General features: G+C 45.1%; 1 protein-coding gene across 2 annotated transcripts in view; it reads right to left on the minus strand.

Moving 5' to 3' along the window:
* Window positions 1-12689, minus strand: part of slc6a11b (solute carrier family 6 member 11b) — a 79254-nt gene that overhangs the window by 13990 nt on the left and 52575 nt on the right. For both annotated transcript variants that reach the window (XM_014168361.2, XM_014168360.2), the window contains exon 8: window positions 8681-8784. In XM_014168361.2, the coding sequence (XP_014023836.1) occupies window positions 8681-8784 (104 nt within the window). The remainder of the gene's footprint in view (window positions 1-8680; window positions 8785-12689) is intronic.

Consider the following 12689-nt stretch of genomic DNA (forward strand, 5'->3'; position numbering starts at 1 on the left):
AGACAGACAGACAGACAGACAGACAGACAGACAGACAGACACACAGACACACAGACAGACACACAGACAGACACACAGACAGACAGACAGACAGACACACAGACAGACAGACAGACACACAGACAGACAGACAGACAGACAGACAGACAGACAGACAGACAGACAGACAGACAGACACACAGACAGACAGACAGACAGACAGACAGACAGACAGACAGACAGACAGACAGACACACAGACACACAGACAGACACACAGACAGACACACAGACAGACACACAGACAGACAGACAGACAGACAGACAGACAGACAGACAGACAGACAGACAGACAGACAGAGCGAGAGAGAATCTTAATTTGATCACTCTGTTGTTTTCTTGCACCACAGGATTTACATAAATACATTAAAAACCTGCACTAACACATCATTGTAATTACAGTATTGCCTTTTTCATGTAGCCCTAACTTTGTTCAGCTAATAGTTTAATTACCAATCAAGCAACATTACATTGGCAGAACAGTGTGAATGGGTTGAAATCCTGTTGCTGAAGGATTATTTTGCTGTGACAAAACTGGCCAAATTAAGAGAGTACACCTACACCATGAAATAGTCCCTGGAACACACATTTACTAATGCAGTCCCTGGAACACACATTTACTAATGCAGTCCCTGGAACACTCATTTACTAATACAGTCCCTGGAACACACATTTACTAATGCAGTCCCTGGAACACACATTTACTAATGCAGTCCCAGGAATAAACATACAGTGCCTTCAGAAAGTATTCACACACCTTGACTTTTCCAAATTTCGTTGTATTATATCCTGAATTTCAAATTGATTAAATTTTGATTTTGTGTCACTGGCCTACACACAATACCCCATAATTGGGTCAGTCTTACCGGTAGTATTGTCTGTGTATCAGTCTTACCGGTAGTATTGTCTGTGTGTCAGTCTTACCGGTAGTATTGTCTGTGTGTCAGTCTTACCGGTAGTATTGTCTGTGTGTCAGTCTAACCGGTAGTATTGTCAGTCTAACCGGTAGTATTGTCTGTGTGTCAGTCTAACCGGTAGTATTGTCTGTATGTCAGTCTAACCGGTAGTATTGTCAGTCTAACCGGTAGTATTGTCAGTCTAACCGGTAGTATTGTCTGTGTGTCAGTCTAACCGGTAGTATTGTCTGTGTGTCAGTCTAACCGGTAGTATTGTCTGTCTTACCGGTAGTATTGACTGTGTGTCAGTCTAACCGGTAGTATTGTCTGTCTTACCGGTAGTATTGTCAGTCTAACAGCTAGTATTGTCTGTGTGTCAGTCTAACCGGTAGTATTGTCAGTCTAACCGGTAGTATTGTCTGTGTGTCAGTCTAACCGGTAGTATTGTCAGTCTTACCGGTAGTATTGTCTGTGTGTCAGTCTTACCGGTAGTATTGTCTGTCTTACCGGTAGTATTGTCTGTGTCAGTCTAACCGGTAGTATTGTCAGTCTAACCGGTAGTATTGTCAGTCTAACCGGTAGTATTGTCTGTGTGTCAGTCTAACCGATAGTATTGTCTGTGTGTCAGTCTAACCGGTAGTATTGTCTGTGTCAGTCTTACCGGTAGTATTGTCTGTGTGTCAGTCTTACCGGTAGTATTGTCTGTGTGTCAGTCTTACAGGTAGTATTGTCTGTGTGTCAGTCTTACCGGTAGTATTGTCTGTGTGTCAGTCTAACCGGTAGTATTGTCTGTGTGTCAGTCTTACCGGTAGTATTGTCTGTGTGGCAATCTTACCGGTAGTATTGTCTGTGTGTCAGTCTAACCGGTAGTATTGTCAGTCTTACCAGTAGTATTGTCTGTGTGTCAGTCTAACCGGTAGTATTGTCAGTCTTACCGGTAGTATTGTCAGTCTAACCGGTAGTTTTGTCTGTGTGTTAGTCTAACCGGTAGTATTGTCTGTGTCAGTCTTACCGGTAGTATTGTCTGTGTGTCAGTCTTACCAGTAGTATCGTCAGTCTTACCGGTAGTATTGTCTGTGTGTCAGTCTAACCGGTAGTATTGTCTGTGTGTCAGTCTAACCGGTAGTATTGTCTGTGTGTCAGTCTAACCGGTAGTATTGTCTGTGTGTCAGTCTTACCGGTAGTATTGTCTGTGTGTCAGTCTTACCGGTAGTATTGTCTGTGTGTCAGTCTTACCGGTAGTATTGTCTGTGTGTCAGTCTAACCGGTAGTATTGTCAGTCTTACCGGTAGTATTGTCAGTCTAACCGGTCGTATTCTCAGTCTTACCGGTAGTATTGTCAGTCTTACCGGTAGTATTGGCTGTGTGTCAGTCTAACCGGTAGTATTGTCAGTCTTACCGGTAGTATTGTCAGTCTAACCGGTAGTATTGTCAGTCTAACCGGTAGTATTGTCTGTGTGTCAGTCTTACCGGTAGTATTGACTGTGTGTCAGTCTAACCGGTAGTATTGTCAGTCTTACCGGTAGTATTGTCTGTGTGTCAGTCTTAGCGGTAGTATTGACTGTGTGTCAGTCTAACCGGTAGTATTGTCAGTCTAACCGGTAGTATTGTCAGTCTAACCGGTAGTATTGTCAGTCTAACCGGTAGTATTGTCTGTGTGTCAGTCTTACCGGTAGTATTGACTGTGTGTCAGTCTTACCGGTAGTATTGTCTGTCTTACCGGTAGTATTGTCTGTGTGTCAGTCTTACCGGTAGTATTGTCTGTGTGTCAGTCTAACCGGTAGTATTGTCTGTGTGTCAGTCTAACTGGTAGTATTGTCTGTGTGTCAGTCTTATCGGTAGTATTGTCTGTGTGTCAGTCTAACCGGTAGTATTGTCTGTGTGTCAGTCTTACCGGTAGTATTGTCTGTGTGTCAGTCTTACCGGTAGTATTGTCTGTGTGTCAGTCTTACCGGTAGTATTGTCTGTGTCAGTCTTACCGGTAGTATTGTCTGTGTGTCAGTCTAACCGGTAGTATTGTCAGTCTTACCAGTAGTATTGTCTGTGTGTCAGTCTAACCGGTAGTATTGTCAGCGTGTCAGTCTTACCGGTAGTATTGTCAGTCTAACCGTTAGTTTTGTCTGTGTGTCAGTCTAACCGGTAGTATTGTCTGTGTCAGTCTTACCGGTAGTATTGTCTGTGTCAGTCTTACCGGTAGTATTGTCTGTGTGTCAGTCTTACCGGTAGTATTGTCAGTCTTACCGGTAGTATTGTCTGTGTGTCAGTCTAACCAATAGTATTGTCTATGTGTCAGTCTAACCGGTAGTATTGTCAGTCTAACCGGTAGTATTGTCTGTGTGTCAGTCTAACCGGTAGTATTGTCTGTGTGTCAGTCTTACCGGTAGTATTGTCTGTGTGTCAGTCTAACCAGTAGTATTGTCTGTGTGTCAGTCTAACCGGTAGTATTGTCTGTGTGTCAGTCTTACCGGTAGTATTGTCTGTGTGTCAGTCTTACTGGTAGTATTGTCTGTGTCAGTCTAACCGGTAGTATTGTCTGTGTGTCAGTCTTACCGGTAGTATTGTCTGTGTGTCAGTCTTACCGATAGTATTGTCTGTGTGTCAGTCTTATCAGTAGTATTGTCTGTATGTCAGTCTTACCGGTAGTATTGTCTGTGTGTCAGTCTAACCGGTAGTATTGTCAGTCTTGCCGGTAGTATTGTCAGTCTAACCGGTAGTATTGTCAGTCTTACCGGTAGTATTGTCAGTCTTACCGGTAGTATTGTCTGTGTGTCAGTCTAACCGGTAGTATTGTCAGTCTTACCGGTAGTATTGTCTGTGTGTCAGTCTTAGCGGTAGTATTGACTGTGTGTCAGTCTAACCGGTAGTATTGTCAGTCTAACCAGTAGTATTGTCAGTCTAACCGGTAGTATTGTCTGTGTGTCAGTCTTACCGGTAGTATTGACTGTGTGTCAGTCTAACCGGTAGTATTGTCTGTCTTACCGGTAGTATTGTCTGTGTGTCAGTCTTACCGGTAGTATTGTCTGTGTGTCAGTCTAACCGGTAGTATTGTCTGTGTGTCAGTCTAACCGGTAGTATTGTCTGTGTGTCAGTCTTATAGGTAGTATTGTCTGTGTGTCAGTCTTACCGGTAGTATTGTCTGTGTGTCAGTCTTACCGGTAGTATTGTCTGTGTGTCAGTCTTACCGGTAGTATTGTCAGTCTTACCGGTAGTATTGTCTGTGTGTCAGTCTAACCGGTAGTATTGTCAGTCTTACCAGTAGTATTGTCTGTGTGTCAGTCTAACCGGTAGTATTGTCAGTGTGTCAGTCTTACCGGTAGTATTGTCAGTCTAACCGGTAGTTTTGTCTGTGTGTCAGTCTAACCGTTAGTATTGTCTGTGTCAGTCTTACCGGTAGTATTGTCAGTCTAACAGGTAGTTTTGTCTGTGTATCAGTCTTACCGGTAGTATTTTCTGTGTCAGTCTTACTGGTAGTATTGTCTGTGTGTCAGTCTTACCGGCAGTATTGTCAGTCTTACCAGCAGTATTGTCAGTCTTACCGGTAGTATTGTCTGTGTGTCAGTCTAACCAGTAGTATTGTCTGTGTGTCAGTCTAACCTGTAGTATTGTCTGTGTGTCAGTCTTACCGGTAGTATTGTCTGTGTGTCAGTCTTACCGGTAGTATTGTCTGTGTCAGTCTTACCGGTAGTATTGACTGTGTCAGTCTTACCGGTAGTATTGTCTGTGTGTCAGTCTAACCGGTAGTATTGTCAGTCTAACCGGTAGTATTGTCTGTGTGTCAGTCTTAGCGGTAGTATTGACTGTGTGTCAGTCTAACCGGTAGTATTGTCAGTCTAACCGGTAGTATTGTCAGTCTAACCGGTAGTATTGTCTGTGTGTCAGTCTTACCGGTAGTATTGTCTGTGTGTCAGTCTAACCGGTAGTATTGTCAGTCTTACCGGTAGTATTGTCTGTGTGTCAGTCTAACCGGTAGTATTGTCAGTCTAACTGGTAGTATTGTCTGTGTGTCAGTCTAACCGGTAGTATTGTCTGTCTTACCGGTAGTATTGACTGTGTGTCAGTCTAACCGGTAGTATTGTCTGTCTTACCGGTAGTATTGTCAGTCTAACAGCTAGTATTGTCTGTGTGTCAGTCTAACCGGTAGTATTGTCAGTCTAACCGGTAGTATCGTCTGTGTGTCAGTCTAACCGGTAGTATTGTCTGTGTGTCAGTCTTACCGGTAGTATTGTCTGTGTGTCAGTCTAACCGGTAGTATTGTCTGTGTGTCAGTCTTACCGGTAGTATTGTCTGTGTGTCAGTCTAACCGGTAGTATTGTCTGTGTGTCAGTCTTACCGGTAGTATTGTCTGTGTGTCAGTCTAACCGGTAGTATTGTCTGTGTGTCAGTCTTACCGGTAGTATTGTCTGTGTGTCAGTCTTACCGGTAGTATTGTCTGTGTGTCAGTCTTACCGGTAGTATTGTCTGTGTGTCAGTCTTACCGGTAGTATTGTCTGTGTGTCAGTCTTACCGGTAGTATTGTCAGTCTAACCGGTAGTTTTGTCTGTGTGTCAGTCTAACCGTTAGTATTGTCTGTGTCAGTCTTACCGGTAGTATTGTCAGTCTAACCGGTAGTTTTGTCTGTGTATCAGTCTTACCGGTAGTATTGTCTGTGTCAGTCTTACCGGTAGTATTGTCTGTGTGTCAGTCTTACCGGCAGTATTGTCAGTCTTACCGGCAGTATTGTCAGTCTTACCGGTAGTATTGTCTGTGTGTCAGTCTAACCAGTAGTATTGTCTGTGTGTCAGTCTAACCGGTAGTATTGTCTGTGTGTCAGTTTTACCGGTAGTATTGTCTGTGTGTCAGTCTTACCGGTAGTATTGTCTGTGTCAGTCTTACCGGTAGTATTGACTGTGTCAGTCTTACCGGTAGTATTGTCTGTGTGTCAGTCTTACCGGTAGTATTGTCTGTGTGTCAGTCTTACCGGTAGTATTGTCTGTATGTCAGTCTTACCGGTAGTATTGTCTGTGTGTCAGTCTAACCGGTAGTATTGTCAGTCTTACTGGTAGTATTGTCAGTCTAACCGGTAGTATTGTCAGTCTTACCGGAGTATTGTCAGTCTTACCGGTAGTATTGTCTGTGTGTCAGTCTAACCGGTAGTATTGTCAGTCTAACCGGTAGTATTGTCTGTGTGTCAGTCTTAGCGGTAGTATTGACTGTGTGTCAGTCTAACCGGTAGTATTGTCAGTCTAACCGGTAGTATTGTCTGTGTGTCAGTCTTACCGGTAGTATTGTCTGTGTGTCAGTCTAACCGGTAGTATTGTCAGTCTTACCGGTAGTATTGTCTGTGTGTCAGTCTAACCGGTAGTATTGTCAGTCTAACCGGTAGTATTGTCTGTGTGTCAGTCTAACCGGTAGTATTGTCTGTCTTACCGGTAGTATTGACTGTGTGTCAGTCTTACCGGTAGTATTGTCTGTGTGTCAGTCTTACCGGCAGTATTGTCAGTCTTACCGGCAGTATTGTCAGTCTTACCGGTAGTATTGTCTGTGTGTCAGTCTAACCAGTAGTATTGTCTGTGTGTCAGTCTAACCGGTAGTATTGTCTGTGTGTCAGTTTTACCGGTAGTATTGTCTGTGTGTCAGTCTTACCGGTAGTATTGTCTGTGTCAGTCTTACCGGTAGTATTGACTGTGTCAGTCTTACCGGTAGTATTGTCTGTGTGTCAGTCTTACCGGTAGTATTGTCTGTGTGTCAGTCTTACCGGTAGTATTGTCTGTATGTCAGTCTTACCGGTAGTATTGTCTGTGTGTCAGTCTAACCGGTAGTATTGTCAGTCTTACTGGTAGTATTGTCAGTCTAACCGGTAGTATTGTCAGTCTTACCGGAGTATTGTCAGTCTTACCGGTAGTATTGTCTGTGTGTCAGTCTAACCGGTAGTATTGTCAGTCTAACCGGTAGTATTGTCTGTGTGTCAGTCTTAGCGGTAGTATTGACTGTGTGTCAGTGTAACCGGTAGTATTGTCAGTCTAACCGGTAGTATTGTCAGTCTAACCGGTAGTATTGTCTGTGTGTCAGTCTTACCGGTAGTATTGTCTGTGTGTCAGTCTAACCGGTAGTATTGTCAGTCTTACCGGTAGTATTGTCTGTGTGTCAGTCTAACCGGTAGTATTGTCAGTCTAACCGGTAGTATTGTCTGTGTGTCAGTCTAACCGGTAGTATTGTCTGTCTTACCGGTAGTATTGACTGTGTGTCAGTCTAACCGGTAGTATTGTCTGTCTTACCGGTAGTATTGTCAGTCTAACAGCTAGTATTGTCTGTGTGTCAGTCTAACCGGTAGTATTGTCAGTCTAACCGGTAGTATTGTCTGTGTGTCAGTCTTACCGGTAGTATTGTCTGTGTGTCAGTCTAACCGGTAGTATTGTCTGTGTGTCAGTCTTACCGGTAGTATTGTCTGTGTGTCAGTCTAACCGGTAGTATTGTCTGTGTGTCAATCTTACCGGTAGTATTGTCTGTGTGTCAGTCTAACCGGTAGTATTGTCTGTGTGTCAGTCTTACCGGTAGTATTGTCTGTGTGTCAGTCTTACCGGTAGTATTGTCTGTGTGTCAGTCTTACCGGTAGTATTGTCTGTGTGTCAGTCTTACCGGTAGTATTGTCAGTCTAACCGGTAGTATTGTCTGTGTGTCAGTCTAACCGGTAGTATTGTCAGTCTTACCAGTAGTATTGTCTGTGTGTCAGTCTAACCGGTAGTATTGTCAGTGTCAGTCTTACCGGTAGTATTGTCTGTGTCAGTCTTACCGGTAGTATTGTCTGTGTGTCAGTCTTACCGGTAGTATTGTCAGTCTTACCGGTAGTATTGTCTGTGTGTCAGTCTAACCAGTAGTATTGTCTGTGTGTCAGTCTAACCGGTAGTATTGTCTGTGTGTCAGTCTTACCGGTAGTATTGTCTGTGTGTCAGTCTTACCGGTAGTATTGACTGTGTGTCAGTCTAACCGGTAGTATTGTCTGTCTTACCGGTAGTATTGTCTGTATGTCAGTCTAACCGGTAGTATTGTCTGTGTGTCAGTCTAACCGGTAGTATTGTCAGTCTTACCGGTAGTATTGTCAGTCTAACCGGTAGTATTGTCAGTCTTACCGGTAGTATTGTCTGTGTGTCAGTCTAACCGGTAGTATTGTCAGTCTTACCGGTAGTATTGTCTGTGTGTCAGTCTAACCGGTAGTATTGTCAGTCTAACCGGTAGTATTGTCTGTGTGTCAGTCTTACCGGTAGTATTGACTGTGTGTCAGTCTAACCGGTAGTATTGTCGGTCTTACCGGTAGTATTGTCTGTGTGTCAGTCTTAGCGGTAGTATTGACTGTGTCAGTCTAACCGGTAGTATTGTCAGTCTAACCGGTAGTATTGTCAGTCTAACCGGTAGTATTGTCTGTGTGTCAGTCTTACCGGTAGTATTGACTGTGTGTCAGTCTAACCGGTAGTATTGTCTGTCTTACCGGTAGTATTGTCTGTGTGTCAGTCTTACCGGTAGTATTGACTGTGTGTCAGTCTTACCGGTAGTATTGTCTGTGTCAGTCTTACCGGTAGTATTGTCTGTGTGTCAGTCTAACCGGTAGTATTGTCTGTGTGTCAGTCTAACCGGTAGTATTGTCTGTGTGTCAGTCTTACTGGTAGTATTGTCTGTGTGTCAGTCTTACCGGTAGTATTGTCTGTGTGTCAGTCTTACCGGTAGTATTGTCTGTGTCAGTCTTACCGGTAGTATTGTCTGTGTCAGTCTTACCGGTAACAGTTGTTGTCGTAGCTGTTGTAGCTCCCCAGGGCCGTCAGGCACCCCAGACAGATGGCATAGGAGAAGAAGATCTGTGTCCCAGCATCCACCCACACCTGAGGGACACAAGACACGCACACAGCATCACACACAGCATCACACACAGCATCACACACAGCATCACACACACCATCACACACAGCATCACGCACAGCATCACACACACCATCACACACAGCATCACACACAGCATTACACACAGCATCACACACACAGCATCACACACAGCATCACACACACAGCATCACACACAGCATCACACACAGCATCACACACACCATCACACACAGCATCACACACACCATCACACACACCATCACACACACCATCACACACAGCATCACACACAGCATCACACACAGCATCACACACACAGCATCACACACACCATCACACACAGCATCACACACACCATCACACACAGCATCACACACACCATCACACACAGCATCACACACAGCATCACACACACCATCACACACAGCATCACACACAGCATCACACACACCATCACACACAGCATCACACACACCATCACACACAGCATCACACACAGCATCACACACAGCATCACACACAGCATCACACACAGCATCACACACACCATCACACACAGCATCACACACAGCATCACACACACACCATCACACACAGCATCACACACACCATCACACACAGCATCACACACACCATCACACACAGCATCACACACAGCATCACACACAGCATCACACACACCATCACACACAGCATCACACACAGCATCACACACAGCATCACACACACCATCACACAAAGGACTGCGGCAAGGTGTCAATATTATACTGAAGGAAGACAGACAACAGGATCAGAATCCCTGTTTTGTATTCAGATCAATGCTTATTTTTGAAAACATTTTTTATGTAGTTTTAAGCAACTTTTTTTTTACGGTACATGCATGAACCCTAGACCCTTAAACCTTGAACCTCCACAGTACTATACCAGTTCATGCATCTGATTGTTACAGTCATAGGAAATGAAATGATGTTCTAAATGACTGCAGTTCGACAAACCTCTAGTGTAGATACCAGAGGCTTTCGATCCTCTCCATGCCAGGGAGAGAACAGAACACATAAATCATAGATCAACATCCTCCAAGTAGGTTAGACGTTAAAACTGCCCCTGGGCTTCATTTACACTCATTTATATTCCAAACTAAATTCTGCCTCTGGGCTTCATTTACACTCATTTATATTCCAAACTAAATTCTGCCTCTGGGCTTCATTTACACTCATTTATATTCCAAACTAAATTCTGCCTCTGGGCTTCATTTACACTCATTTATATTCCAAACTAAATTCTGCCTCTGGGCTTCATTTACACTCATTTATATTCCAAACTAAATTCTGCCTCTGGGCTTCATTTACACTCATTTATATTCCAAACTAAATTCTGCCTCTGGGCTTCATTTACACTCATTTATATTCCAAACTAAATTCTGCCTCTGGGCTTCATTTACACTCATTTATATTCCAAACTAAATTCTGCCTCTGCATGTAGCCCTTGATCTCAGAGGATTTGAAGAGATGTTAGGGTATCCCATTTTGCCCTCTGATAAGCCAAGTGGAATTATCCCTATATTTGCTTATACCTACGTATACCCGATCCTCTCATATCTCCGTAAGTCCCCTGGGGGAGATGTGCCTAGGACAATGGGGTGAGGGGTTTTTGGTTTGAGATTCAGAGAGAATTTCCCTGAAAGCACCACCACACCTCCTATCATCAATATTTACAACTTCAAATATCCAAAAAGACAGACATTAAGGTGGAGGGATTATGAAGCTAGACAGAGACAGTGTCAGCGAGGGTACAAACCAAGAGAACGAACAGAGCAGAACCTAGAGATGCACAATGGATTTATCCTAACCTGCGTCCCAAACGACTCTCTATTATAGTGTACTACTACCCTATAGGCCCTGGTCAAAAGTAGTGCACTATATAGGGAATAGGGTGCCAACTGGCTATAACATCACCATTCAGCCATACTCTCCCATTCATCTCATTTAGTGGGAAAAACAATCTACAACTCACAGTTTTAGCTCCCTGCACCCCGTCTCCACGGAAACCTAGCTGATCTCTCAAACACAGTCCTCTACCTCCGTCCAATAACATTCTTTCTATGGCTCTGATAGTCCTCAGCCTCCGTCCAATAACATTCTTTCTATGGCTCTGATAGTCCTCAGCCTCCGTCCAATAACATTCTTTCTATGGCTCTGATAGTCCTCAGCCTCCGTCCAATAACATTCTTTCTATGGCTCTGATAGTCCTCAGCCTCCGTCCAATAACATTCTTTCTATGGTTCTGATAGTCCTCAGCCTCCGTCCAATAACATTCTTTCTATGGCTCTGATGTTCATTCATGTCCTTTCAGTTCATACACACAAACACACGGAGACACTCACGGACAGACAGACACAGACAGACACACGGACAGACAGACACAGACAGACACGGACAGACAGAGACGGACAGACACACACGGACAGACACACACACAGAGACACACACAGAGAGACACACACAGAGAGACACACACAGAGAGACACACACAGAGAGACACACACAGAGAGACACACACAGAGAGACACACACAGAGAGACACACACAGAGAGACACACACGGACAGACACACACAGAGAGACACACACAGAGAGACACACACGGACAGACACACACAGAGAGACACACACAGAGACACACACAGAGAGACACACACAGAGAGACACACACAGAGAGACACACACAGAGAGACACACACAGAGAGACACACACGGACAGACACACACAGAGAGACACACACAGAGACACACACACGGACAGACACACACAGAGAGACACACACGGACAGACAGACACAGAGACACACACACGGAGAGACACACGGAGGCGAACACACGGATGGACACACAAATGACTTGTTGATGTGTTGCCTGATTCCTCATTTGGAGTCTGGATGGATGGAGGGCCAGTGTTTCAGTGTTTCAGTGTTCGGTGATGTTGGGACGCAAGGTAGGATGCAACCTCATGGTCCGACTAAGCAGAGACACTGACTGGAATCTCTCTCTCTCTCAGACTGTCTTCCCTAAATACATCTTTGTTTTCCAGACAACACAACACTTTGCTGTGGAAGACGTTCCAGTAAAATACCAAGCAGCAGATTATTCTGACAGCAGAAGTATCTCATCAGAACTCATCAGAATGAAGGGGGGGAGATAGAAGGAGAGGGAGAGGGGGAGAGATAGAAGGAGAGGGGAAGGTATGGGGAGAGGGAGAGGTGGAGGGGGAGAGATAGAAGGAGAGGGGAGGGTATGGGGAGAGGGAGAGGTGGGGGAGAGACAGAAGGAGAGGTGGAGGGGGAGAGAGAAGGAGAGGGGAAGGTATGGGGAGAGGGAGAGGTGGAGGGGGAGAGATAGAAGGAGAGGGAGAGGTGGGGGAGAGATAGAAGGAGAGGGGAAGGTATGGGGAGAGGGAGAGGTGGGGGAGAGATAGAAGGAGAGGGGAAGGTGGAGGGGGAGAGACAGAAGGATAGGTGGAAGGTATGGGGAGAGGGAGAGGTGGGGGGAGAGACAGAAGGAGAGGGAGAGGTGGAGGGGGGAGAGACAGAAGGAGAGGGGAAGGTATGGGGAGAGGGAGAGGTGGGGGAGAGATAGAAGGAGAGGGAAAGGTGGCGGGGGAGAGACAGAAGGAGAGGGGAAGGTATGGGGAGAGGGAGAGGTGGAGGGGGAGAGACAGAAGGAGAGGGGAAGGTTTGGGGAGAGGGAGAGGTGGGGGAGAGACAGAAGGAGAGGGGAAGGTGGAGGGGGAGAGACAGAAGGAGAGGGGAAGGTATGGGGAGAGGGAGAGGTGAGGGAGAGACAGAAGGAGAGGTGGAAAGTATGGGGAGAGGGAGAGGTGAGGGAGAGATAGAAGGAGAGGGGAAGGTA

Source organism: Salmo salar, chromosome ssa22 (genome assembly GCF_905237065.1).
Source record: "Salmo salar chromosome ssa22, Ssal_v3.1, whole genome shotgun sequence".
In the NCBI taxonomy this organism is placed as follows: Eukaryota; Metazoa; Chordata; class Actinopteri; order Salmoniformes; family Salmonidae; genus Salmo; species Salmo salar.